We start from the raw sequence: 24,061 nt of genomic DNA, 5'->3' as shown, positions 1-24,061 counted from the left end.
TTCAGAGAAATAAAATTCTTTTGGTATACGATAGTGTAATACAGGGGCACAAATAGAAACATACACTTTCGTTGGAAAGCCTTAGAAGAACCAATAAAGTCTTGGAAAGATAATAAAATGTAAATTGTTTAAAATTACCTTGACTGGATTCTCCATACTGGAGGCAATCTTTCTTCCCAGGAAACGAACGATCGTAGTCGAGAGTCTACAAAGTATTCGTATACAGTGTCTCGCAGTGGGAACGTGCCTTCGATCTCTCGTATGAAATTGTCCACCTTAAATCTACCCTCCTCGTTAACCGACGCACAAATAGACCATATCAAACTAACACAAAATCAAGTCTCTGTAAAATTAGATCTAAAAATTGCGTCTTCTGGATGTGAGATCTTTTTTGAAAAATTATACCAGAAGAAGAACCACATTCTGCAAATATTGGCAAACATGTCTATGTCTCCCGTGAACTCAACCCCATTTTCAGCGGTGGCAAGCACTTCTAGAAGCTTGCATAATGATTGAACGGCGTTTAGTTCGGGAACTGGGACAAGATCCTCGCATTTTCGTCGTTTAAATTCTAAAGTATCGTTCACATGGGCACTGAACAATTTTTTCATCTGCAGTATATATTTCACTTTAGTTGTTGTTTCAGTTTAGTTGTAATTTCACATCTCTAATTTGACTTTTTCTATCAAAGTTTGTAATAAGACTAGGCGACTTACTTCTTCTACGAATTCTGTCTGTCGTTGAAACTTCTGAAGCCAGCTGTGCATGTAAGGTGTCCAACCAAGGTCTTTGTAATCGTTATATACCATTCCAGCCCGCGAAACCGTCGCTGGAGAGGCGACAGCGAGGTCTTGGACCTCGAATAATAGCAATACTTGATTCGGCAAAGTGATTCGATCATTATTTATGAGAGTTAAAACCTATAGACACGTTTATTTCATAATAACCTATACAATTTAGTAATAATTGTTAACTTATTACTTGTAAGTTTAAAAAAACAGAATTATAAACTTCAAACCCCTCCCTTTAAATATAAATTTTCTTCTATTCGAAAGTTATTAACTAAGAGAAATTCTCTAAATAATATCTGGATTTTTCGAGAAAGTAGAGCTTTCAGGAAGCGTACCTTGTTATCGTCCATTACGCTGTTCATGTTCTCAATCCAGTCAGCGTCCACTGGACCGTCAAAGAGGATCCATTTCGTGTCAGGGCTATCGTCTGTCAAAAGTAACGAGACTCTGTCGACTTTGTTCAATTTGCCGCGACCAAACCGTGGTAGCCAAAAAATATAAAGAATTCTGTGTACCGGAACAGGTTTTTCGCATGATCGACGATATAACGCCATCGTGCCATTCGCCAGTGGTGAGATTGTATTCGCCGTAAAGTTCAGCGAGGCTCAACGCCTTTGGATTAATGGGATAGACATGAACGGCGGTGTATCCTGGTTTCTTGTCGTTCTTCATGCTCGTCATCGCGTGCTGTAACACCTTCCATGTAACCGTCTTCGCTGTGTTCGACTCGCCCACTATCATCGTCGAGTGCCTCGAATTCATCGTCTCGTACAGCTCGATAACTTTCGTCAGTATCAGGGGAATAGGCTGTAAACAATGTTAGCTGTGCAAACTGGCGCGCGTGCACTTCCAGAAGTTCACGCAGCCTCCTAGATTGCGACATTAATGGCGTCTGAAGACGATCGACTGAAATTCGGGACCGAATTGAAATTCCAGTTGATTTTCGCCCGCTTTGACAGTCCAATTAAGGGTAATCGAACCTTTAGCGTGAAATATATTTTTAAAATTAAATTGAGGAGGAATAAATGCATATATACAGGCGCGTTGATCGTGTTCCTTGTTGTAGCTGCTATAGAATTTTACGACGCGATAAAATTCGTTTTTAAAAGTTAACGTGCAATGAAAAAATCGATATCTGTAAGGATGCATGGAGCAGTTTTGTAATTTATAGAGTACATTATTCTCAGCTCGAATCTTTGGATTCTGATTGTTAGCGTGCAATATGCAAGTACTAAAGATTATCATTTTGACGAACATGGTAATATTTCCTCGATCGAAGGTTCTTTTATTAAAAAATAAATGCCTGTAAAGATCAGCACGTCGTTTTGCGTTCGATGTAAGGGGCTGAGGTGTTCGAGATTACCTGGAGCTTCAGTTTGATGGCCTCCTTGGTTATGTAACCGATAATTTCGCTGTAATCCACCGCTGGTATCTCCGCATCGGGGAAGAGATCGCTGGTGATACCGAGGAACAACGGCAAGTCGTCCGAGGTGAGTTTAGCAATGTTCATATCCTTCATGGCAAGAATGATCACCTGCGCGCGATTCACCATATATTTTCATCGTTCCCTCGTTTTACCGATCACGTAACGTCTAATGCCGGATCGAACGATCGCGCCACGTTTATCGCGGTAAAGCGACCGGATAAACGTAGTCGCGTAAGTCTCGAATCTATCTCGAACACGGTGTGTGGCAACAGAGTAGAAACTGTTTTAGAGAGAGGAGTGTAAACAAAGTGGTAATCGAGAGAAAAATGGCAAAGTAAAGGTATAAGGGGCGGGGATTGACTGTAGCGTAAAACGATGAAAGGCTGAGGCGATGGAAAATTGGATTTTTCTGTCCTTATGTGGTTTTGTTGTTGTAAAGAAAAGAACGAGAAAAGGGAATGGTTAAGATATCGTTACAGTGGTTTCGTGTTCTGACGAACTCTAACGAATGGAGCATCTGAAGATTAAGATACATACATATACTAATAAGAATTTGAATACTAATAAGAATTATATATGCAAATTATTCATCAGAACACGTATTCTCTGCAATCTTACTTCCTCGTCCGGCAGATTTGGATAAAGCCTCTTCTTTTTTCCTGCGTATCTCGTTAAGGTCACTATTCCCCTCAAACCAAAGTCGTAATGAAATTGTTTGCTTAATTGTTGCTGAGCTAGCGTATATAACGTGAAAACCTACAAAGAAGAAAGTAGGAAGAGGAAAATAGATTAATTCGAGTCTCATAAAATTGTACGAACCTTCTTGGCGAGAATTCGCGTCTGTTCGAAACCCTCGCAGAACAAATTGATCTCGGCGATCATGCCGCTGTCAGGCACCATCATTGAAATTGGTCTGAACATGGATTTCAGATTATCAGGCAGTTCAGTGCGACCTGCGTAACCTGGATTCATCGTGATGAAGACGCCGCAGGTGTGCACCAGCGATATTTCATAGCCTTCGAACACGAACCTGGTGAGTTTCTGCGAGAGCGCAGAGAGAATCGAGAGTATCTGCTGTGCAACCACCGATAACACCTCGATGTTTATGCTATCGTGGAGAAAACGAATTCAATTGTAGTGACCATCAAGTGTTATTGCTCGAAGGTCAAACAACATCGAAACCAGCGAAATGTAGTTCTGGCAAAGTCAATGTTTCGAAAACAGAACTATTTTCAAGATGACATAGTATTGCGTGGATATAACGAGAGGGCATAGGAAACCAATATAAAGAAACTGGATGATCTTTCTCGTTTACCGATTAAATTCATCGAAGCAACCCCATGCGCCGGTCTGAGCCAGTCCAGAGAATAATCTGCCCATGCTTTTGTAATTCAGCCCTTCGGAGCAGTTCTGTACGATCACATTGAATCCCAGTGCTTTTCCTAGATCTTTCACGGTCTCGGTTTTCCCTGTACCAGCCGGTCCCTTGGGGCTGCCACCACGATACAAGTGTAGAGCTGTGGTGAGAGTTATGTAGCACCTACCACCGAAATAGAATTATTCTCAAAGGGTTGCTATTAATTTATTATGACAGTTATTAGATCGAGTCGATAATTCGAATCGTATCATGTTTCACATTATAACCATATTAAGCATGGCGCATACAACATTAAACTTGCTTTAACATTAAACTGAGTATAATCTGTATATCTTAGTAGCCTCTTCGTTTTTACAGTTTTACAATCTTGCGTGAAATAAGATAGTTGAAGAATTTATAATAAATATTCGGCAAAACGAGTCAAAAATTTGTATTTCCAGACATTATAGCATCTCCGATCTCTCGTTGAACGTTTCTACAAATTCGAACACGCAGCGATTCATCGTTTAATCCGTTTCTAGAGTAAGGGGCGAGTCGACGACAGCTGCAAGGGTGGGACGCGACGTACTACTACGAGGAATCGTGCTTCTCGGAGGGCGCGTTGCGTTCTTCTTTCCGCAAGACAAATTCTCGGAACCGGAGAACAAATGTATCGGGACGGCCGGCCCTGTCCATAAATTAGAGCCGAGCGGCTCGAACCCTTTTATCGCGATTAAATCGATACTGCGTTAAGTATCCTCTCTGAGCTGGCGTTGCTGTCCTCCAAACCCCTCGATCCGTTTCCTTTGATGTCCCTTGTCGCGCAAACTGCTCTTCTCTCTCGATAACAACCATCATGAGAGATTGTATCGCATCCTGTCCTGACTGACGTATATTATGCGGTTCTGTACACAAGCTGAGCTTATGTCCGCATTGCTGGACCAAGGAAATTGCGTTTGGAGATCCGTAGGATTTTGTCGTGGCGAATTTTCTCTACTTTTCGTCTTGCAACGATATACTCCAGATATAATTGATATACTACATGTAAAATCGTTGAGATCATGTGTTGTTTTGTCAAACATTTCAACCTAATTCAATGCACATCCTCTAGCACAAGCTTTTAAAAATTTTACGATTTTTGCTTTTTACTTACTTGTCATCTCTAGTTTTTAGCAATCGTTTTAACGGTTATTTTTCACAGTGGTGGATGGTTCTTCGAGCTAGTTAGTTTTATTAATCGGCGCACTACGTACAAACGCTAACGAACCTCGAACGATCACAGTATTCGATCAACTACGAGAAATAAACAATGAGAATAAACGATAGCAACATATTAATATAATCGATATCGAAAACGGCGGAAAGGACACGAATTTGTTAAAAAGTCTATGATCGTTTTGATGTTTGTCGAGAGGGTAAGGAGGGCGGTTTAAGTTGCGAAACGTTCTCGAAAGGGTGTAATCAACATTAATCAACGATGGTTCTTGGACTCAAGACGACGAGTATGATCCTCGAAAGTTCGCGAAACTTCGTGGACATTCGCGAAGAAACGTTCAAGCGACAAATTTTCACCGGGGGAACATCAGCGGAGATGTAATTAACGTTAATCAACGAGATTCTCGCAACCCCGTAGAAGAGAAGAGACGAGCTCTTTGGATTTTAATGTAAGTTCATCAATTATGAGAGAAAACTCGGATGTCAGCGTTCGATCAGAGAACGACACATGCGAAACAGTCACTAAAAACGAATTACCTTCAACGAGTCAAAGACGCTTGTCTCCATAGTTTCGTTAATTTTCCTCCTAATAGACGATAATAGTAACGAAATTTTATTGCACGAGGCTTTCAGATTGTTTAAATATCTTCATTTAGCGATCCTTATTTTAAGTATTGTAGAATCAGTGGAACAGGACGAAGCGAATGACTTTGTGTATTCCACATATTGGTGGGATGAATTTTTAGAGAATTTCTTTGGACAAAGAAATTACTATATCCACGAGATTGCCAATTTGATTAGTTAGCAACTCTTCTCCGTTTAATAGTTTGAGATAGAGATCAATGGCGACTTCAGATGAACCAAACCTCATATTGCGAGTAGCTGAAGTTTCAAGCAATTTAGTCCCGAATTGCAGTCGGTGTCATGTATGCTTTGTTTCATTACGTCTAACGAAGTTAATATTTCGAGGACGAGGGTAATAGAGTGCGAGTTACCGCGAGATTGCGCGTAATTGTAAGCTCGCACGCCATCGGTAATCGTCGTGACTTCTGACCTAATTATCCCATATCATAGCACTGACTCGCGTGTAATAGCCTCTCGAATGGTTCACGCATTCGTAATCGCTTTCACGCGTGATCCTGTTTCCTGTTGCCAATCGTGATGACGAGTAGCTTGTAAGTTTACGCCTCGAGAAAAGGGTTGTTCTTAGGAGCGGTATTTGAACCGATGCGTGTTATCCTGGAGTTTTGTGTTAAATTAGGGTCGAATTTTGATATATCGATAATATGCATATCTTGTTTTCGTAGAAAGTTTTTGCCATAAATCACAGGAAATTGAATATCTTACCTATCGGTGAGCGGCGTTATCACCAAACGTCCCGTGTTTCCAAGATACTCGTATCCGTAGACAAAATACGTGTTCGTCTGCCAGACGATACAATCGTCGATATCTTTGTCCCAGTAGAATCTCAGCTGTGACAGCCATTCGAAGGCGGACACGTCTCTGCAGTCTGTAAACGAGGTCGAAAATCGGCTTTGCAACGAAAACGTATTTTCCACAATTCTGTTCGAATCGCGTCGTGCGTGATGAAACATCGAAATCAGTCGACCCCTCGTATATTAGTTTAATTCACGAAATCGCATTAATTGGCGACGCGTCCTCGGACAAATCGTTGACGCGCGAATTTACGGAATACATTGGACAAACGTTGCACCTGTTCACTTAGCAATATTTGCCGATGGCACGGGCTAAATTGTTTCCAGGGATACAAGGATAATACGCGCTTCAATCTATCTGGCTATTCATCTATTTTCGACTCGATACAGTCCAATGAATTTACGAGATTCTGGGGGACAGACGATCATCCGTTGAAAACCGTGTTGTCGTTCTAATGTTATAACGCGAATATGACATCGTGAAATAGTCTTAAGCTATACAGCAAAAGGGAACTTTTGTTAAAATATTATTCTGATACTGTTTGATATAGCTGTTTGTGATATGCTGTTTTTAAGAAGAGTTTGACCAAGGACAAGAAGAAAGCAAAAAGGATACAAGATTTGGTTAGATTGGAAGGTGACTGGATTGGAAATTGGATAGATCACTTACTAGCTCGGTACATTTTCTCGATAACGTCTCTCGCGTGGATCTCAATCACCGCGATCGCCTTGAACTTTAATCGTTGAAGATGGGTCAGTTCGCCTCTGATCGCTTCCGTATACTTGCTTAATGCCTGGTTCTGTCGTTTTCGTAGCTTTTTCAGCGGCCTTCTCGAGTCCACCATCCTTGAAATACGTTTATTATCCGTTATTAGTAAATTCAAGCGAAACCCTTTTTCTCTTATCGTTACAACATCGCATACTTCTAATCTATCTAACGTTCATTCTACGCAATCCACAAAATCGTTCGTAAAAAAAACTCAGACTATCCAAAAAAGAAAAGAGTCATTAATTATCCTCGTCAGACAGTATCACCTCTCCGCATCTACATTTAGCCTTCTACCAGTAAAGCGTCGTAGCTGAAGGAAATTTTTTCCCCTCGCAAGCGGCATAATCAGCCTCTTTGTCCGACACCTTTGTATCCCTTTATTTCTTTCAACGAGAGTAACATCCCCGTGGCCAACGAGAAGGTTCTGGGTGCATCCAGACCCGGATAGCTGTTCTACCCGCGGACGAACGTTGGAACAGGGTCCCGGGACGTAGGGATTTCCTTCTCCACCGTTGGGTGTGGGTTAAATTATTCGCAGTACGGCTAGTATATGCAAACGAGGGAGGAAGGGTGTTCAGCTAGGTCGGTGTGACTGTGGATCGTAACACGGGAGCCGGAATATGCAAAATTCCCCTTATTAGAGTAACCGTGTCCCTTTATTCGCGAATCCAACCCCCGTATCTTTCACTTTCCCTCTGCCCGCGTCTTCGTTCTCCGTTCTTCCCTCGTTCAGTCTGTCTCCAACAGAGCAGAGGCAGCCTTTAAGCCGTTAGATTCGGTTTTCCTTCTGTTCTATCCCTTTATCTTTATCATCCCTTCTCCTCTCTTTTCAACCATACCCACCACCCCCTCAATTTCAGGTCCATCGTTCTCGTTACAGGCTGCTGTAACCGACGTCGTCGCTAAATTTTCATCCAGAGCAGAATGTGTGAGGCTCACTTGCAGTGTTGAAGGGTACGGGTGCAGTCGGTCGTCCACTGAATCTGAGTGGACGTAATTCCAGGCTGGCTTGGCCACTCTTTCACCCACCTGTCGCGTTTCGCGGACATTTTTCGCAGCGCGCTACGACACTGCTTCAGCACCTCGCGCAGACTGGTCCTCATCGCGGTCTCTGCGAAATCGCCATTTTTATTTTTTCTTTCATTTCCATGCCCTTTTTACCCGTCGTTCCACTGCACGATCTACCCCTACCGCTGTCATTCCCGCGCTATGCCCTTCTATCCCGTACAAATCGCGTGCCTTTCATGAAAAATTGTTGCCAAATGGCCCCTTGAAAACTCCGGATAAAAGCGCTCCGAACGATACCAGGCTGACCTTTCTTTTTTCATCGCCGGATGCACTCGTACAGTGCCAAATTTGATTTTCGAATGAGATGGATGATAGATGTTTGGGTCTTTTTACTTCCATACAGTTTGATCGTACGTAAAGTTGCTGCGTCATGGTTCCCATCGTTAAGATATTAATGGAGATAATTTTGAAACTGAACTTTAGTTTATCAGTATTTTTTCAAACTGATTTTTATCGAAACAATTATCTATCATAAGAGAAACATCTTACCAACATCGCAGAGCCATTTCTCGACCTGGCCCTCCAGAACAACGGGCGCATTAAAATCGATACATTCTCCTTCGTTAGAGTTTATCGCAATAGCCAAATTCTTTCCAATTATGGACTACAAAGTCACACGAAATATCATTAGGTATATTATAATATACAACATAATAAAATAAATCTACTAGAATGTACGAGAAACGTTATGAATTTTTCAAACAGTCCAATACTTACAACGAAGACATTTTTAATGAGAAACACGTGTAATTCGACAGATAAATATCCATATATTTTTTTTTTAGCAATGAATATAAATTCAACTAACAAGTTAAATTTACCTTAGTTGTGGTCAGAAATTTAATATTCTCGAAGAGCTTCTTAATATGTTGTTGTATCAGTTCGGGCCTCCTCGCATTCGCAAGGATCTCCAGTAGATCGTCGTTAGAAATGAAGTAAAACCTTGGAAACACGTGTCGTTTGGTTTCCAAGTACTGTTCCAGAGCACGTTGCATCGATTCGAGCTTGTCATTGAGTTTATTCAGAAGTTCCAGTAGACCAGCTACGAAGACAAGAGAGAAATTAGGTGAGCCGAGTCGGAGGAAAAATGCAAATGCTTCCGGTGGACCAGATTTATATTATTTTATAGCGCGGTCTTCGTGTTGGTACGCGACTTTGCCCTCCCTTTTTTCCTTTTCACGTTCCAACAGACGACGACGACGACGACGACGTGTCGTACATTTTTCATTCTCCTTTTTCTTTCCTTGCGCTTGTTCAATTCGCCTGAATATTCCGAACAGCCTGTTCGAATTACAATGTATTACGCGCGTCTTATGTTTGGACGATTTTATTGGATACGCCTACTTTGTTTTTCTTTCGTTTATGTTCTTTCTTACAGCCGCTTAAGAAATTTTTCTATAATTTTGTTCCATGATTTTCGTGAGTTAATTTTTTTAACCCTCCCAATTCCTTTCAGAAATACATTAAAATACGTAAATATAAATAATTTACAACAAAGTGCGTTTTTAATTTTGTCGTTAAGTCGGATACGAAAAATTCGATAGGTGTATGTAGACATTCGTCACCCACCGTATGCTCGTTTTCTCACAATACATACGTGGATTATGAGTGGCTTCTAATGCCAAACCGTAGGATGCCATCCGCGAAGTAATTGCGATCCACTGTCTTGTCAGTTTGTCGTATTCGCTAGTTTCCTTAGGGAGCTGTTTTCGGATGTCTTCCGTGGTGAATATGTTGTCCATGTACATGTAACCGCGCTGAATTAACAGGGTCGTTTCGAGAACCTCCCCGATGGTCGAAAGGGTTCTCTCCCAGTAATCAACTTCCTCGGCAAACGGTTCAACGAACCTGTAACACTTACACATAGTATCCCATCGAGTTTCCCTTGAAGCACGTCAGTTTATCAAACCTCGTTGCCTTCATGGCTGATAATTGAATTTGATGATCCTCCAAAGATTGCATTATTTCGTCGATAGACTTTATCCTGAATATCCCGCTGTCTTTGTAAGGAATCATCTCTAAAGGCATGTTTTCCCAGATCTCGGAAATATTTTTCAGGCCCTGATGAACATGAGACGGGATCCCTTTATCTACTTAGACATTCCTGAATTTTTCTTTTACGATATGTTATTCGAGATAAAGGTGTATTCAATTTATGATCGATTAAATGTATATTTGCCTAACTTTTACTTTCTTACATCTAATATACCTTTCTCAACTTGTTACGCTTACGATTTCGATAGCTAATTCCATAGTAGCAGAGTTTGAGATATCGTCAATTTGGTCTGCATAATTTTGCAGCTCCATCTCCGCGATGGTATCGAGAGTGAAATCCTCAGATGTTTCGTCGAAATCACGATCTACAATTTCTTTGACTTTCGTCCAGTGCCTAGGCCTCATCGCTGGATTCTTCAGGTTAGTAATTAATGGAAGGGTACGCCTGAATCTATCCACTCTCCCCCTAAAAAATTTGTTATTCCACACATTTTGTTATCAGGGTAAGATGTCAAGAAACAGCGGTCTTCAAAATTTTATATCATTAATGAAAATGTGATTTTAAGAGAGGCAGAAAATGACAGAATAGAACAGGATAATTTCTATTGTTGCCTCGAGTGTTCCACGATCTCCCAGTTCTTTTCTTTGAGCTCCCTGCTAAGACGATTCAGCTTCCTGAAGAGAATATTCGCGGTGTTCTCCATATCTTCCATTTCAATCTTCCAGAAATTCTGCGTCCTGTATTTTTCCCAAGCATCGTTCCATTCGCTAGTGATCTCCCATACCAATTGGATGGCGTTCATGTCCTATTAAAATAATTTTCGCGCGTCTATACGAAAAGAACGGCGAACGTTTATCATTTTACCTGCTCTAATTGTATCAGTTTGAGGGAATCTGGTTGATTGATGTCGAACACTAAAAGCTGCGTTTTCAGCTTAGATTCTCTCTTTTTCAGTGCCGAAATTTCCCGTTCCGTGTAACTTATCCAGGCGAACGCATCTGTATTTTCGAAATTAGAATTAAGATGGAGTTAAACACAATAAAAAATTACGCGAAAGATATATGATAAGTTGACGAATATGCGAGGTTTATTTAGATTACTAATTCAGATAACTGTCCAAGTTACGAATACATTCACCTTGCGTCGTCCAAGCAGACGTGAATGGCCCAGTATCGAAAAATTTCGCCACTTGAGCTAATACTTCGTCTTCGAACATGAGGGCATCTTGCAATAGGATTTGTTTGAATTCCTCCTAAAATAAATAATTATACCGTAAGAGTTTAATATATATATATATTATATATATATATATATATATATATAAATAGAATATGCAGATATTTATGGAAATTTGTTAATATTTGTAAATTTATAAATCTCAAAACAATTTATAGACGAATACTTACCTTCTTTGCCTTCAATGTCTCTCTGCATTCCTCAAGAAGAGTTAAATAGGCGGCCCAGGAAGGCTGTATGTCGTGCAGTTTCCGCATGAAGTCGTACGTGAAGCTCACTTCGTACTTCTCTAGATCGAGAAAACGGAACGAATAGAAATTGCAAGGGAAAAAGAACAATATGTAACAATTAAGCCTATCGGGCGTTCCTCGATAAGAAGAACACTGTTGATCTCACGGGCTATCGGTTTCGCCACTGCCCTTTTGCACAAGAAAATTAAGAATCGTTTGGAGGTTTACCCAAAGTCTCGTATTGATAATGGATCTTTGGGAATTCGCTTTCTTCTCGAGGAATATCGGCGTTCAGCTTCTCAAACAACTGCATCGTGTATTGCATGCTGATAAGATCCGTCGGCTCTTTCGTTATTCTGCGAACAAATTTACAGTTCCGACTAGTTGCTAAATGTAGTAAAAATCTGCGCAGGAATTTATTGTAGTTATTTAAAGGACATAAGAGATATTAGAGATTTGGAGGATATCAAGTTGCATGATTTATGGAGAAATTTTTGTAAATCGACTGCATACAGCATAGGTCGCGCAATTGGGATAACTTCGAATTGGGTCTGGGATAAGTTTGATTTAGACTCGTTCTAAATTTGATTCGGATTTGGTTATATCTTCCCGCAGGGAGGACCGCCGGGACACAGACCGCGGTTTCGCGGCTGAATCCCGCTTGCGTAAGTCCTTTGGGCATAGCGAACCCATGGACACGAGCTACACAGAATCGCCATAAATTTCATTGTATTCAATTATATCGGCTTGATTATGTTATGGATCATTAATGGTCTCAGAATGTCTATTTTGGCTATGCGTTCACATTTTGATTAATATAAAGGCGATTAATAGTACCGGATGAAATTTAGGAAACTCCATGGAGATTTTCAGCCTCGCAAAGATTTTTGTTATTATTATGTGGTGAATTTATGTGGTACTAACTTCTTAGAATTGTCCGCGATATAGTGATACACGTAATGCACCATATTTTGGGTTTGCCGTAATAGAAGTTCAATTAACTTCTGTTGCCAAATCGAGCATTCTTCGATGATGGCACCTTTTAGTCGATCGGCATTCACGTCAAGGAAGTGCACAGTCATCACTGTTTCTTGCATCTGAACGTTATTGGCGATGATCGTGTATCTACTGATATCCGAGTCGAACGTCTCCGCGGTAGGCTTCAATTTTTCGTATCTAACCATGGGTTTTATAAATCCATATAGCTTTCACAGTGATCAACGACAGGTGAATATTTGTGAAATTTTGTAAATACCTCTGAAGATACATGTCTCTATTTATTTCCCAAATTTCATGGAACGGTTCCCAATTTTTCATGTAGTTTTGCATCTGAACGAAGCAGGCATTCACCTCTGAAAATTTGTATTAATAATTATTATACTTAATATAGTAACTGCAATAAAAGTCATTCCGAAGGAAAAGAACAAGTATGAACGGAGGGAAGAATACAACCGTCGTTGAGTTTTTGTTGAAGATCGAGCAATTCTGGATCTTTCTCATATATTTTCCAGAATGGTGGAATTTGAAAATCAAACTTGAATTTGTCTATCAGTCGAGTTATTCTTTTCAAGGGCTCTAAAAGATTGTCAAAGATCACTGCAACTTCCATGGCGATGTTTGCCAGGTCCGGCAGGAATTTTATCTAGACATAGAAGAATCACAATCTCTTCCTCCAATCCTGACTCTTCCCGTTTTAATTTCTATTTCAAATAGGATAATAATAGTAAAAGAATATCGTACAACTACCTTGTTGTCGATTAGCTCTACGTGTATCAAAATGAGCGGCGATGGTGGCGTAGTACCATCACCATGAAGAGCAACGTACATGACCTCGAGAGACGCGACCAAGCACATTTTGAAAGCCTCGCCTATGAGCAGGTCCATCCTGCTTAAGTAAACCTTCCACTCTTGCAAAGACTGTTAACAGATTTTTATGGAATACTAATAATTGTCATAAACTAACAATAAAATTAATAACTGTCAACTGTTATAAAATTCAGAATTAATTATAATGACTTTATTTATTTGACAGATTTATTTAAAGCGATTGAAGCAGGAAGACGATGGTTATTTGATTAGAGCTATTTCTTAATGTAGTAACGTAACACAACTAAAATAACTAAATTGGTACAACTAATTAACTTCTGAGTGACAACTCACAACTCACAACTTATGACCAACTCTTAACAATCGACTCACCATTAACTAACTCTCTCTACCAAAACGTCCTTTTATACCAGTTTTAGTACTCCTACCACACACACACGTATCATAGCTGTTAATGACCCAAGATGGTCACGTACACCTTTACAACAATAGGTAATTGAAAAAGGCCACGAGTATATTGCTGGGCCACATGGCCCATTGGGATTTCCCATTCTTCCCGGCGCGTCAGCATTTTTGCTTTTTGCTGTACTGTAGTTCATTGGGTTTTTTTCAAATGGTTTTTCCGCGATATTATATAATTGTCCATCGAGAAAAACTGACTTACCCATGTTTCCTGGTGTATCTTCATATCACAATGGAAATAACGCGTGTAACAGTACTTCCGGATTAACGAGTACGTGTGTTCCTCACGGCAATCGCTTCACGCAGCGATATATCGTTACGCGAATCGGTCTGGTCAGGGTTTTCGCGTCGGAGTGCCGTAAGAATTGCACTGTATAGCCTACAGGGATAACGCGAGAATGTTTCGTGCGGATCTTACTCTGTGAATGGCCGCATTTGTTGTCGATGCAAGGAAGAAACGAGCAGTTCTGGGTGAGAATGAAAATGTCGAGACAGAACGACGCCGTGTCTCGCTGTTATTTCATCGTGTTCAGCAACGTTTCTCTTCTACGTTCACCGTTTGAAGCATAAAGAGACATTTTAATAAAATATTTCGTATGATATATATTTTTTCCTAGTGGACAGACACTTGGCCGTGTAGACACCCGAAAAGATGCTAAATATTCCGAATACTTGGACACTGAATGCCTGGAGAGATTTTATGTCGCCATAAAAGTTCGCATCTACGCGAACATTCTCCCTCTATGGCGATTTATGTTATCAAGATTGCTTTTTACGAGGACGGTCAGTTTGGCTTCCGACAACGAGTGATTCAAATTGAGTATTATAAGCTTTAGTCTTATAAACTGTAGGAATAAATATATAAAATAATCGAATAAAAGAGATATTTAACAATCTTTTGAACACTTACGTCTTCAAGAACATCCTTAAATCCATCCAAAATAACCAATATATACTGAAAGATGGTTCTGTGATAGCCCAGTAGAACTTCGAAAGTTTCGTCTCTTAAATAATTCATTATACGTATCCAATGATTCATCCTTTACCTTCAAAATTTACTATATTCATTTTAGATCTATTCAAATCGTACCTGGTTTTCAGTAACTCTTGCTGTAAATCCTCCAAAGCGTAAGTGTAATTCTGCCTGATTTTGATCATCGGCGTATCGCAAATCTTCTCACATAGTCTCATGATATCTTGATTCGATTCTTTGTAAACGTCAATGAACTCTTGAAGCTGCAAGAGAATACGTGCGATTGAAATCGACTTTTCCACTTCTCGTACATTGAGAAAGCTGTACGACGACATGTACGATAGGAATCTTTGACAAACTTGACACCTGCTGTGTGTCGGTATATTTAAAAATTTTGCGAAATGTTCGAACGAGATATAAGTGTCTATACATTTACTTATCAACATTCATTCGTGAGAGTAAGATTCTTTTTACAAAACTGTTCGAGTCACCAGACCAAGGCAAGGAAGCGAACAAGGTCGAACAAGACACCATACCAAAAACGGGTGAATTTCGCACCGTTTAGCAAAAGGCAATGAAGTGTCCGGCTTTGTCCTTCGACCAAATTCCGTCGATTTGAACAGGGTAACGAATGACCGCAAACGCGGCCTCGGATATCCGGTATTGTTATTCCGTTTCGCCAGCACGCGCTCTTCTTGCTTAATTAAACAAACAAAGGCTGCGGACAGATCCCACTTGGCTGGGTCAAAATTTAATTTCGCCAGGACAGAGCCGGACTCGTTGCATAAATTTCTGCAGCGCATAATATAGGCGTCGCCCTTTCCGACCGATTTAGGTTGGACGAAGAGGACGATAGCGACGGTAACCAGAAACGGAGGAGGGATAGAACGAAGCGTACATTTGCCGTTTGGTTAAAGCAATCCTCGATGTATGCGTCCACGTATTCGGTGTTCCATGTCAGCCTGTTTAAGCCGGGATTGATCTTCCTGTCTACGTGGCGAATTAGTTCGCGGAACAGATCGCGTTCTGTCATCGACAACGCTGAAAAACACAATATGCTATATGTACATTAATACGTATATGTACTCGTTTATGCGCGCATGTGTCCACTCGACACAGTTCACCGCAGCAGAAACGCGATTATCCGAATCTGTTCGTTCTAGCGTACATTCGATCGTTCGATTACCATTTGATGTATCAATTCAAAATTCTCGTTGAAACGTACTCCTATTCGAGGATTTTTTTAAAGTAGCGCGCAGGCTTTTCAGAGATACAAGGTTACGATGTAACGATGTACGATGAAATTATATGGTTACGACGCTGTTGGTTCGAACTACTTGGCTGACAACGAACAAACCGATTTCCACTTTTATGTTATTCCCCGCTCTTATGATATAGTCTTCGTAATATAGATAATACGGTATAGATGAATGAAGTTTCAATGAAACTCTTTATTGAACTTTTTATTCGTAGATCGCGTTCCGAACTCGTTAAATTTATCGACGATTCTTCAGAAGGAAATTAATTTATCGGGAAACAGATTTTCAGAGGAATTTCGAGGAGAGCGAGGTGCATCGTTTTAATTAACTAGGATAATCTAGCGTGTTCTTGTTCATAAACTTTGTACCTACCATCTTGATATTTTATAATCATGGCCGGGATTCTCTAGTCGATAATAACACGTAGTGGCGTGTTAGCAGCGAGCTGAAAGACGCGCCAGGTATTTCTGAGGGAAATGTACTTGACCAACTATTTCGCAATCTCTAGAACTCGAAATACAAATGGAAAGTTCGTGCACACCACAACGTTTGAAACTTCGAAACATCTGCTAGAATTTGTTCCAACACGTGTCTACGAATTGTTCCGATTTATACAAATGATAAAGAAGAAACATTAAAAAAGAAAAAAGTAGATGAATAACATTCCAGATAAGAATAAAGTAGATGTTCAAATACTTTCGTCAGTCAGTGTATTTTCATCGATTTAGAAATATTTATCAATCGATGGAAGTGTCAACCCATCGTGATAAATAGCGGACACACCACGGTCTTTGGAAAATGAAGGTCCAACCGGAATTTGCGCCACGCCACTAATTATTGCTTCGTAACTCGACGTATTCACAGGGTTTGATGCATCAGAAAATGTATATACGTTTAATAGAATTTGCCATGACGTGGAGAACGTTAGTTAGTGAGTTTGGAAGAAGCAATTTAGTGAGTTTTAATTAATCACGTGTTACGAGTTCGGTAATCGAAGTATTCGGCATCGATGAAAGGAAGAAGAAAATTAAGAAGTTGCGGAACATAGAAACATAACGATATTTCATTTACAATATCGTTTAATGTCACTTAAAGACCTCGAGGTTCGTTTTATTCTACAATCTGCATTAATTCATATACATATGAAATTCCCATGACCGCTGTAATTTCTGGTCGAGTTCGAAATATTAGAATAATCGAGGAGATAGTAGACGATCGAGGTTGGAAAAAATTTAGTAGAAAATTCTGAAATTACATGTAAAATTCCCAGTGTGGTATTAATGCATCTTTGGCGTATTGTTAAAAGCTTGTTAATAGTTTAATATTGCAACCAACTAACCTTTAATCACCTTATTGTAGCCAATAACTACAGCAAGAACGCTCTCGTAAACGAAGTTCAGAGTTTCCCATTTATCGTAAACGATTTGAACCTGAACAGGGATAGTGAATTTGAGAGTAATCCAATAGGCGGTTTCGCGGCATAAATTCAAAATGTCCGGGTTGATATTGCAGCATAGTAATCCAGCAGACGAGTCGCTGCGTCGCATAAGGAAACGATCAAGCTTGACACGTGGATTCTCGCCAACCTCGTGTATCCATTCCATGTATATATCGGTAACGAAATCCTCGATCGATTTCTTTAGCAGATCGTGCTGATAGTAGATATCTTCGCTAAGACCGCAAAAGGGCATCCACATGGCCTCCTCGAGCGCCTCTCTTGTTGATTGCAAACGAGCACCTTTCAGTCGTAGGTTCAATGCCCTGCCTGCATAATATGGAGTCATCGAAGGATACTCCTCCTTTTCGTCCAGTATCTCCTGCTTCGTTCGTTGGATATCTTCGCTGAAGAGTTTCCATATCTATGGAGGAAACGAAATCTTTCTTTTATCTCACTTACCTTAAATTTTCGCTTCGATATAATTTTTATAAGACATCTTATTTAATTTTGAAAATTTGAAATTTTACTAGCTTCGTACCTCGATCGTTTTAGCATCGAACAGAGCTTTCAGTTTCTCGCGATTCATGTAAGTGTAGAAACTCTGAAAATCCTCCACTGCTTCCTGTACGCTGTTCAAGCGTGCGAAAATTGACGTGACTAGGTTTTCGATGATGACTTCTAGATCTTTTATTTCGTTGCGAAAGGTAAACATGTCATCGTGCCACATGCCGTAATGAACATCGAGGATTCTGTCGGACTCCTGCTCGATCTTCTGCAGTGCCTCGTGAAATAATCTTTCGACTTTTTGACACACTCTTTCGCGCTCTTCTCCCTTTGTTCCACCGAACAGCGGTCTCATTATTTCCGTTGTTTCGTCTATTCTGTGCTTAGTATGCCAATGGGTTAATTCCTGATCAAATCGTCGGTCGACGGGCGTGAAGAGGTGCAGACTGATTACCTGGCAAAATCGATCATCGCCTGACAGATCTCAATCATGTCGTGGCACCTGCTAATGAAAATATCAATATGCTGGAATATATTGTCCCTGTCTAAATCCCATGGTATGTCCGTTAGGCTATTGTGGGCTTGCGCTATCTGCAAGACAAACACACAGAGATGACTGTTATTCGAAAGAATTGTCTCGTGAAAATATTACGCACGATCGAGTCAGTCGTTTAATATCCGGCCTAGTGACGCATTCAAATCGATCCGCGATGGAGAATGTGACTTTAAGCCGTTAAATGAGCTTTTGTTTCACCCTCTATACGCTTATCCCATTTTATTCTGTATTATCGGCTGTTCTGCCAGTGAAAACAGTTCGCCACCATCTCCACGGGATGGTGTATACATTCTTTTCAGTCTACCAGGGGTGAATGAACAGGGAATGTGTCATAATTTGCTCCTACTATCCCCTTTTAGCGCCATCAACTAGTTTATCTCGCGTTAATGCTTTATCGTATGAATTATTAATACTATTTTTATTCTACATATTACGTACATTACATACGCATAAATATTTCTTTCTGTTTTTATCTCCCTGTGGATAAAAGTTGAAAGATTGTATTATTTATATCAGAAATTTTGAGTATAAAGAAATAATTCTTCGTCAATTCGTCATTTTACTATCAAACTGTTAGTCGTTTGAATTCTAACAATAAGTATATTCCATTCATGGTATGTTCTTATCTCTATACTATTATCTCTATTATGTCTATTTATATTATTCTTTTATTCGTTTCTATCACATATAAATAAATATTCTATATATTCTGTATATTACCTCTATATCATGGTATATATTTCATTTTGTTCATTTTAGTGAAAGTGATACTTTAAAAGTAGATATCTTCTAGATATAAAGTATTGAAGAAGCTTTTATGATTCCTCGAAATACCATGCGGGCTATAGACTTTTCTATATAAAATCGTATCGCATTGTTACAGGGTGCACGAGAATTTTCTCTTGTCAAACATCATTCTAGGAACGCCATTGACATACCAGACGATTCAATTTCAAAGCGTTCGAGTGCATGACGTTGTTACGTCATTTCGTATCTTGTCAACAATCAGGCTGGCTTTCTTCCATTTTTATATTTTTCCCGTTTATATTTGGACGATCAATCGTGGGATCGCGATTCATTTTCGAAAGGGACGCACTTGATCGTTTTTCGAGAGCTTCATAAACAATCGGAATATCGAAATTGCAATATTATTTCGTTGCTCCATTGCTATCGTACTATTTTTTTCGCTGTGGCGCCTGTTTTTTAATAATTTGAGTTGAGATTGTTTTCGCACTATATTGCGCATTCTGTATATTTGTACTCTTTTAAATTTCTCATAAATGCGCTATCATCAGAAATCTGCTAATTAGATGTACAAAATCTTCTCTAATTTGCATAGCTTTTAACATTACGATGCTTTAACATTTACAAAGAATAAAAAGTATCGTTTGCCAGCCTTAATTCGTCGTCAGAACTCTTTGTGATCCCCTAAGGAACGTTGTTTCACTCTCTATCAATGACTCATAGTATGATCATTGAGATTTTTTACGGAAAAATCGAGAATTTCAGACTTTTTGACTACGATTTCTGCGCCCTCAGTTCGCGAGAATAACCACGATGCGATACGTAGCCCATGGCAATTCTAATCCCTGTCGACGCTTATCTAGCCACACGGGAAACGCCTAAGTCGAGGTTACTGTGACTTCCGTTTAACGCGAAAACTTGACCCGGTTCCAGAGGCAACCCTCCCTTCGGCGACAACACGCCACCCTCGTTGCGCAGGACAAAATGTTAACTTTGAGATTGACGAATTATCTTTAAACGTTTCCCTTTTTGCAGCCTTTTCTGTTACGAGGTTGTTTGATGACAGTTTAAGATGTGATTTGCTTTCTTTCTTAATTTTATAAATTTGTCTCAGTCATCAAGTACACCAAGTAGTATTAAAATCGAAATATCAACGAAAATAGATTAGATAAATATTCATCATTAGACTGCGATGTTATGCTAATTCATATTTTTATGAATGTAGATAAACTAACAGGATTCAAATAGAAATTTCGAAACATTATAACCAATGCCCCGGTACTTTGAATAATTTTTATGTTTTTGAATATTGTGTCCAGTTTGTAAATTTTTAAATACAAATGTATAAACATGTACAGTCTACTTATCGTATTTTTTCAACTGAGTTTTTCGTTTAATTTGTGACGATATTAAAATTATCAGTCGCGCAGTGGGCTTAGCAATACTTTTGCGTTCATTTGCACGTAGCACGGGTGCTCGCGTGTTGTTTTACCACGATCCGTCGCGATTAAAGGAAGATAAGATTAATTGCAGGCTCGAGCCGCTCGCCTCGGCGAATATTATTTTAACATGGGATGGGAGCGTGTTCCCGCGTTCACGGGGATCATTGTGAACCGGCCAAAGGGTGGGTACAATTACCGTGACTTCCGCTTAACGCAGGAACTCCTCACTTTGCCTAACGGCTCTTTCCTAAGTATCCAAAGTAACTCCGCACACGTCGTTTAATAGTCCCTTAATGCACCGACCGTCGACTGAATTTGTACGCGATAACACGGTGAACATTCAAACAGTCTTTCGAAAGCATTATATGTATTCAAAAAGTAAAAGCAAATATCGAATGATTAACGAAATATCAGGCATTTAGAGCAAAAATGGATTCTACTACATTTTTATGAAGTACATAAGTTTGTATATTATCGTTAAGATATTTTTTCAGACACTTGGTTATTTTTAACAAAATATATTTTAATTATAATATTAGGGATAAAATCAAATTGTAATTATATTTAGATCATGATTCTATCAAGATCACATATCCCAAATCCTGTATCCTATTCCATCTTCTATGTCTTATATCTCATATCCCACATCCTATGTTATGTATCACGCAACCATTTTCTATACCTAACATCTCTAAAGTTACATATTAGGTTCCACGATTTCTACCTCACTTTCCATACTATTGACATACTCTGTATTTTACATTCAACATCTAATACCTACAATCCCAAAGCTATTCCACAATCCACATTTCCATCCCACATTCCATATTTCATATAGCTTATCTCATATCCTATATTCCACAACTATTAGTATTCCTAACATATATCCGTATCTTTCACCTTACTTCTCACACTTCATTTCATATTTTTTTTCTGGCACTCTATATCCCACATCCCGTATCACTAGGAAATATCTTTTATCCTTGCTTTTGTAGCATATACATCTATTCTTCCTACATTTAACGTTTCATATGTCCTATTTCCTCTTCTGTGTCCCATATCCAGTATCCCTGAAACATATCTTCCATTCTTATTCCCACAGTACATATCTCCATCCGACGTCTCATATTTTATATTTCCATATCCTTTATCCTATCATACGTTTTCCACATGCCCTTTTTCCACCTTCTATGCCCATACCCGGTGTATTCTTCTCTGTATTCCAAGTCCTGCACTCTACTTTTCTCTATATTCCAAATCAAACTAACAAATTTCCTAAATCTATGTTAGCGATCACGAATTTCAAGTACGGGAAGTGCCGGCCCTTGACGCGGTTTGTGGGAAATTCGTTGGGAAAAAATCCATTTTGCGGGAAAAGAATTTCATCTCGTGGGTTAGTGAATTTCGTTCGTGGAAAAGGAATTTCATTTTGTGGGACAATGAACTTCATTTTGTGGAAAGTGTCCATCATTTGTGGGTTTTGTGGGAAATTGATAAGAAATGAACTTCATTTTATGTGATAGCGAATTTCTTTTGGGGAAGGTGACGGTTTCTTACGCGCTGCTTGTGCGATACATTTTATCTTTTGTAGGAAACATACTCTTCGTCGAAATTAGAAGGGTGAAATCATTGAACTAGGATAGGGAAAACGAAATAAGGAGTAAATACAATGACCGGTAGGGAATGTAAAGAATGGAGTAGTGATGTAGGATAGGGAACATTAGATGTATGTATTAGATTGTGCATATTTGATATGATGCACAGAATTTGAGAAATGGAGTAAGGAATAGGAAACGTGAGATATAGAAATTTACACATTATCATGAGTTCACGAGATATGGGGCTGAGAATATAAGATGTCGGAAATGAAATAAGGAATATGAAAGTATAATAGGGAATATTTTATAAATATAAATGTAGTAAGTGTTACTTATAATGAATTATACAACTTATGGAATATCAGAGTTAGTTCACTTTTGCTCTCAATGCCTCAATACGGAGAAAAATGAATATTAACCTTGTCATACAGTGCTTTATAATTTTCACAGGCGTCTATACACTCTCTGAACTTTTGCATGGAACTTCTAGGCTTCTCAGAAAATACTTCATTAAAGTCGATGTAATCTCGACATAGGATAATAATTTGATTACTAAGAGCCTTGAAGAGATTCTCTATTCTCTCATGACTGCTATAGAACGGTGAATTCAACCAGATTATTCTGAACAGATGTATGATTAACATCAGATGTTTCTCGATGCTTGATGGTGTAGTGCATTTCTCTAATTCTGCAGAAGGATCTATCAAGATTCGAAGATACTCGATGTTAGATTTGGCTTCCTGTACGCCGTCTTCGATCTCATCTATTAATGATAAGAACTGGCGAGCATAAGTCGAATGACTTATTAATAGGAATTCTGCTATTATTTTCACCGTTGGGTTCTGAAGCTGGTGGTTTAGACCGCAGAGATTGTCATCTGTTAGAGAAAGAATTTTTTCTGGTACAAATATGTTTAGAAGAAGGAATGGAAGTTTAGATTCTGGGAGCTGGAGTTATACACATTTTATTAGAATTTACATTGAAATATTCAAATTCAAACGTGCAGATTATAAAATATTAATTTAATATTTTATAATTAGCGTACAGAGATTTATTAAAGTGAGCTGTTCAGAAATCCCAGATCTAATATGCTTTACAAGCAAATACATACTCCTGAAATATTTACGAAATGAAATTACTAACATCGATAAATCCAAAAGTCGTACTCGTCTTTTAGACACAACAATTCGTTGGGTGTCGCTTGCTCCTGGTCTGAGAGGGCTATCCTTATTTGGGTGGTCCAGTAGGCTACCACACTCTCCATCCTCTTGACCAACTCCTTATCGGTGCAGTCCTCTTCGGTTAGGTTGCTACCCTCACGAGGTACATATATCACCGTTAAGCCCAGCATTTTGTACGTAAGGTCTGTTAAGTTGCAGAAGAAGGTGTCCATGTTCGTGTAAAAGTCCGCCTTCACGCATGTATCTCAGGTTAAGGAAGACGAATAAGCTTCTCCATCGATATTTTCCCTTATTTTTATTTTCCCTGCTCCTCCAATACTTTCGTTATAACTTATCGCAATATAATTTAAAGAAAAGGACTCAGCTATTCTATTCCATTTCGTTCAAACAATTTCCCACTGAAATTTAATTTTTATGATTCCGAAAACAGAGATTAAGAATTATGATTCGAGAAACTATGAGAGATCCAGAACAGATTAATTCATAGAGATGGAAACCAGTAAAAGTGTCAGGTCCTGTTCATCTCTAGGATCCTCGTTTAAAACCATGTCCT

The 24,061-nt window shown here is 39.3% G+C and overlaps 1 protein-coding gene across 1 annotated transcript in view; it reads right to left on the bottom strand.

The window, feature by feature from the left end:
* Positions 1 to 24,061, bottom strand: part of kl-2 (dynein heavy chain 2, axonemal kl-2) — a 39,354-nt gene that overhangs the window by 13,997 nt on the left and 1,296 nt on the right. The window contains exons 2-35 of the mRNA XM_069122671.1: positions 23,471 to 23,738; positions 22,747 to 23,204; positions 18,442 to 18,578; positions 18,022 to 18,364; positions 17,385 to 17,904; positions 15,685 to 15,827; positions 14,904 to 15,049; positions 14,724 to 14,817; positions 13,271 to 13,441; positions 12,977 to 13,166; positions 12,780 to 12,876; positions 12,449 to 12,700; positions 11,753 to 11,880; positions 11,465 to 11,583; positions 11,196 to 11,310; positions 10,923 to 11,056; positions 10,670 to 10,863; positions 10,295 to 10,523; positions 9,972 to 10,123; positions 9,660 to 9,910; positions 8,884 to 9,104; positions 8,552 to 8,666; positions 7,934 to 8,105; positions 6,896 to 7,071; positions 6,137 to 6,299; positions 3,533 to 3,757; positions 3,037 to 3,325; positions 2,836 to 2,973; positions 2,155 to 2,325; positions 1,307 to 1,598; positions 1,127 to 1,218; positions 717 to 920; positions 406 to 611; positions 139 to 324 (exon numbers count right to left, since the gene is read on the bottom strand). Of these exons, the coding sequence (XP_068978772.1) occupies positions 139 to 324; positions 406 to 611; positions 717 to 920; positions 1,127 to 1,218; positions 1,307 to 1,598; positions 2,155 to 2,325; positions 2,836 to 2,973; positions 3,037 to 3,325; positions 3,533 to 3,757; positions 6,137 to 6,299; positions 6,896 to 7,071; positions 7,934 to 8,105; positions 8,552 to 8,666; positions 8,884 to 9,104; positions 9,660 to 9,910; positions 9,972 to 10,123; positions 10,295 to 10,523; positions 10,670 to 10,863; positions 10,923 to 11,056; positions 11,196 to 11,310; positions 11,465 to 11,583; positions 11,753 to 11,880; positions 12,449 to 12,700; positions 12,780 to 12,876; positions 12,977 to 13,166; positions 13,271 to 13,441; positions 14,724 to 14,817; positions 14,904 to 15,049; positions 15,685 to 15,827; positions 17,385 to 17,904; positions 18,022 to 18,364; positions 18,442 to 18,578; positions 22,747 to 23,204; positions 23,471 to 23,720 (6,773 nt within the window). The 5' untranslated portion in view covers positions 23,721 to 23,738. The remainder of the gene's footprint in view (positions 1 to 138; positions 325 to 405; positions 612 to 716; positions 921 to 1,126; positions 1,219 to 1,306; positions 1,599 to 2,154; positions 2,326 to 2,835; positions 2,974 to 3,036; positions 3,326 to 3,532; positions 3,758 to 6,136; positions 6,300 to 6,895; positions 7,072 to 7,933; positions 8,106 to 8,551; positions 8,667 to 8,883; positions 9,105 to 9,659; positions 9,911 to 9,971; positions 10,124 to 10,294; positions 10,524 to 10,669; positions 10,864 to 10,922; positions 11,057 to 11,195; positions 11,311 to 11,464; positions 11,584 to 11,752; positions 11,881 to 12,448; positions 12,701 to 12,779; positions 12,877 to 12,976; positions 13,167 to 13,270; positions 13,442 to 14,723; positions 14,818 to 14,903; positions 15,050 to 15,684; positions 15,828 to 17,384; positions 17,905 to 18,021; positions 18,365 to 18,441; positions 18,579 to 22,746; positions 23,205 to 23,470; positions 23,739 to 24,061) is intronic.

The sequence above is a fragment of the Bombus flavifrons genome, chromosome 10 (genome assembly GCF_040668555.2).
Source record: "Bombus flavifrons isolate JBK064 chromosome 10, iyBomFlav1_principal, whole genome shotgun sequence".
NCBI classification, from domain to species: domain Eukaryota; kingdom Metazoa; phylum Arthropoda; class Insecta; order Hymenoptera; family Apidae; genus Bombus; species Bombus flavifrons.
Note: the sequence above shows the minus strand (reverse complement) of the source record. Positions and strands in the feature narration are given on the sequence as shown.